Here is a 4,680-nt window from a genome sequence, read left to right as displayed (position 1 = left end):
TGATTTAAAGCATATTTTTCTTTTATTGGAGGAAGGAAATTTTTTACAGGAATAGAAGATGAGCTACAACAACAATGGGAGGTTAGTTCTTCAATCCCCAACCAAAGCCCCACTTTGTTTTCTTCTAATTTTTCGAAGAGGGTCCATTTTAATTCTATTATTTTCTTGATTTTGTGGTTTATCATGCTACTTTCTAAATCTGTAAATGGAGATGTTAATCCTGATTGTTTAGCTATCTTGGAATATCTGATTCTTGTATATTGTTAGATGTCTTTTCTTGAAGAACTTTCCCATTTATTTTATGTATTTGACAAGAATTTGTTAATTAGGGCATTGTGTATGCACAAAAGAGGTTTCTTGATTTATTTAGTTAGAACAATCATTTCTTAACTTCAGCATGATTTTCTAGTTGCTTATGGTTTCTGGGCTTCTTAGATTATGCTCAAAGCTCATTGTTAAAAGAAATTGGTGAATTGATAACAGTGACATGTGGGGCTGGAGAAATCAGGTTTATTCTCTTGAAGATAACACTAGCATAGGTAAGCTTCGAATTCGTGTTTTTTGCTTGTTTGATTGAGGGATTTGAAGCTTAATTTTGCCTAATGTGGCTGGCAGAAGCATCTAAGTCCCTTATGAATGAAGTGGAGCACAATGTAGATCATATCTCTTATATGTTCGACAACGAGACTACCCCGGTTAAGGCCTGTGGAGACTTGCCTTACTACGTCTCCAACAATGGTACGATGTTCTGTCCATCTAATCGTTTTTAATTGATGTGATGAAGCAAAATCATCTGTTTTTTCATCATTTGTTACTACGCTTGTTCTATCTGTGTGCATTCTTGCTTTGTCCATGTTGCTCAACTCGTGCCTTGTTGGACAAAACTGCAGGGACATCAGGGAAAGAGTCGGAGCTGTACAGGGATCACTCGTCTCAAGTGAAAAGGCGCAGGATGCTGCAGTTTGAGTCCGAAGTCTTGGAAACGCCCATTTGCAATGATGAGGAGTTTTTAAGATCGAAGGTTGATGCAACTAGTTAATTTTCCATTACATTTTTTTTCCAACACAGATGCTAATTCTAGTTTGATTCCTTGTTTAGGAGACAGAACAGTCTCTTGAAGCTGCTATTTCAGACATGTCTGAGTGGGTCGCTGGTTTCACAAGTTCGTCTCTTACATATCTCGTGCCTGAGTTTAAAACATGCGTGTGTTTTTTATATAACGATATACTAATATATAGATGGCATGTCTGCAGCCAGCAATGAGTGCTTGGATCCTTCATCCGAAGGGTGGATGGCAGACTGCTTCAATGATCCCGGGATGCACCTCTGCAACGAAGATTTGTACGTTCGCCATCACTTTTTCACCGTTTTTTTTTTCTCAAGTAAAACAGTATTCATGACAGGAGCTCTGTGTAATAAACAACAGCAATAGTGCATGTGGAGGAGCTTCCGACGTTCAAATTGATACGGGTAATCTAAAAACCATCTCCGTTACTTCCACCTCTCGTTTGATCTCTCAACGCAGCGTAAACGTGCTATTGCAGAGCTTTGCAACACTGCTCCTACTTATGAGGTCAAGAACAATCTTAGTATTAGCACTCCTCGAAACGTTGTCTTCAAAGGTACAAAATCATACATGCGAACGCCTCCCAAGCCAGCATCATCGGTGATCTATCCATTCACGTTCATCAAACCATATAGTCTGCTCGGACACACAACTCTCCAGGACATAAACCAGAGGATACACAATCCACCAAAGCCTAAACCAGCAGAAGACGAGTATCCCACATCAGCATTCTCCGGGAAGCCTGTCGTTGGGAAGACCAAAATCCACACTGAAGGTGGGAAGGGCAGCATCACAATCATGAGGACCAAAGGGTAGGTGATGGTCAAGGATGCTCGTTTCTCACGAGGAACGAGAGTTGCATCCGCAGTAAGCCTGCTCGCGCCTTGAGATCAGTTCCCAACTGATTTCTCAAGATTATACTAGAGGATCTTAGCTTAAGTTGAGCCTCATTTTTGCATTGTTTCTATAGAGGAAAGCTACTTCAGTTTTCATTGTTTTTCTTTGTGATAAACACTTGAACAGCCATTGATTTTGAGGTTTTCCTTTTCCTACAGCTTTATCAAAATGATAGGCATATAAATGTATAAATAGTTATACTTGTTGATGCCATTCTCTTTTTTATTTTTCAACATGTTGGTATTGATTTCAAATTTCAGTACTGAAATGTGTATTTATTTTTTTTCTTCTTTTTTTGTGAGATATGTTTTACTGCATTGGGCTTGAATAAATATGTAAAAAGGCTAGTAAATATTGTTAGATCCCAATAAAACATAACAACACCTTATAAATAGTTGGTGGTTAGTATTTAAAAAAGCAAACTGTTAAATTCATATTTTCTTCTACAAACTACTGTTAGCACAAGCATTCTTTGTAACAAACTTTCTCATCAAAATTATTCTATCAACTAGATGTGAAAAGTTCTATATAAGAAGAATGTTTGTATTCATTCATCAGTGAGGCTATACTAATTTAATCTTCCATTAATTATTACAAGTATCTAAAATTAAGTATCATAAGGGTATAATATTATGATTGTGGTTTCTATTATTTTTGTAGTAAGAAATTTGGGGTCCTACGCGCGCAAGATTCGAATCTGGAAAATCAATAATATATTTAATTATTTTGTGTATTTATTTACGTCATTAAATGTGAGTCTAAAATCAAATTTAAATTTATTACACGATGAGATAGTATATCCATCACAAAACTATCTGTAGCTTACAGAACCAAATAATCTGATTGTTTATTCTGTATAGAAAAACTCAATAACTCACTAATTTATTGGTAGTCAACCTTTTGTGGAAGACTCGTATTTGTTGGATCTAATCCTTAGGCGTGCTCTTTACATTAGAATCAATCGAATATTTGTTGAAACAATAAATAATTGTTATTTATAGGTAGACTTTCTTTTAATTTGCAACTTCTATCACTATTATTGTATGTATTAAAAGATTAAATTTTAGAGACGAGTTTGGTTTGACATCCCATTCAACTACTGCTACTTGTTGTCAATGAAGGTGTTGGGTATCGGTGGTGCACACCCGAACTCCACATTAGTATGAAATTGTCCGCTTTGGGCAAAGCCCTCACGGTTTTGCTCTTGGGGTACTTCCCAAAAGGAGTCATACTAATGGAGTTGGGGTAGCTCATTTATATGCTTGCAACTCTTGTCCATTCTCCGATGTGGGATATGGTTTGCTTCACCACAATCCTCCCCTCAAACCAAGACCACCAGACCAAGACCACATGTCTGTGCCCCCATGTTACAGGTCACCAGGTCACCACAAGTCTTGGTCGAGCTCACGCAGAGACATCGGAGAACTTGCAAGCGCAACCCACCGAACCCCGAGCCACACAGGCCCAGCCCCTGAACCAGGGCTCTGATACCACTGTTGGGTATCGGTGGTGCACACCCGAACTCCACATTAGTATGAAATTGTCCGCTTTGGGCAAAGCCCTCACGGTTTTGCTCTTGGGGTACTCCCCAAAAGGCCTCATACTAATGGAGTTGAGGTAGCTCATTTATATGCTTGCAACTCTTGTTCATTCTCCGATGTGGGATATGGTTTGCTTCACCACAGAAGACAAAGTAAACACTAAAACAGGTGGTTGCTTCTTGTTACCTTAAAGTTAACATTTTTAAGTTTATGCCTTTTCCATAAGCATAATGTATACATGGGCTCATGTGATTTTCTTATAAATGTCATCATAAATTAATGAAAAAAAGGTTATGCTGCATATCTTATACTACTACTATAGTATATATCGCTCTCGTATTGTTCATTCTTAACTTTTTTGTTTCATTCATTTGGTTTGATTCTAATAAATTAACCATTATTATTAACAAATTGCCAGTTTTCTATTAGAATTAAACCAATTAAAAAATGAAAAAAAAATATAATGTGGATAATTGCCAATGGTCCACAAATTAACCATACTAACAATAATAGCAAGGGAGTACCTTGGTATCTCCGCCACACCTCCAACTCCCCTCGTCTTTTATTTGTTGTAATTGGATACTTACTAATAAAAGTAGAGGATAAAATATACTTCTTTGTTTAGATTATGCAATGCAAAAATTGGTGAGATGATTAATAATACTCCTTCCGTCCGCTACTAGAAGTCTCATTTCTTTCCGGTACGGGTTTAAAGAAATGTTAAGAAAAGTGAGTGGAAAAAAAGTAGGTGGAATATTAGTCTCACTTGAATATATTAGTTTTAAATGAAATGTGAGTGAAATGAGTTAATGGAATGTATGACCCTTTTACCATTTATTGTAAAAGTGAACTAAAACTCTTTTTTGCGGACGGACTAAAATAAAAAAACGAGACTCCTATTCGCGGATAGAGGGATTATAAGAGAAATACTACAAAATAAGTGGAGCCACAATAACTTGTGTAAATAATTATATTGAAGGGTTTCATGGATTGAATTTTTGTTTTTAGGCAGTTTTAGGCCGAACTTAAATGAAACATTTAAAGTGGGACGAAGGGAGTAAATTAAAAAAAGTGGAGGGGTAATTTGGTAAATTCAAGCGCGCACTTCTAGATTTTCAGGTAATTTAGTTGGACGGACATGCACGGAATAGTACCTTTATGTTTTTCGGTGTAGCT

General features: G+C 36.8%; 1 protein-coding gene across 1 annotated transcript; it reads left to right on the top strand.

The window, feature by feature from the left end:
• Positions 1-2,163, top strand: LOC121803060 (protein XRI1-like). Its single transcript, XM_042202773.1, has 8 exons — positions 1-81; positions 484-539; positions 616-738; positions 891-1,021; positions 1,099-1,162; positions 1,254-1,341; positions 1,427-1,470; positions 1,545-2,163. The coding sequence occupies exons 1-8, from the start codon at positions 59-61 to the stop codon at positions 1,880-1,882; spliced, it is 867 nt and encodes a 288-aa protein (XP_042058707.1). The 5' UTR covers positions 1-58; the 3' UTR covers positions 1,883-2,163.
• The last annotated feature ends 2,517 nt before the right edge of the window (positions 2,164-4,680 follow it).

Source organism: Salvia splendens, chromosome 5 (assembly GCF_004379255.2).
Source record: "Salvia splendens isolate huo1 chromosome 5, SspV2, whole genome shotgun sequence".
Classification (NCBI taxonomy): Eukaryota; Viridiplantae; Streptophyta; class Magnoliopsida; order Lamiales; family Lamiaceae; genus Salvia; species Salvia splendens.
This window is presented reverse-complemented; position numbering and strand designations above follow the sequence as displayed.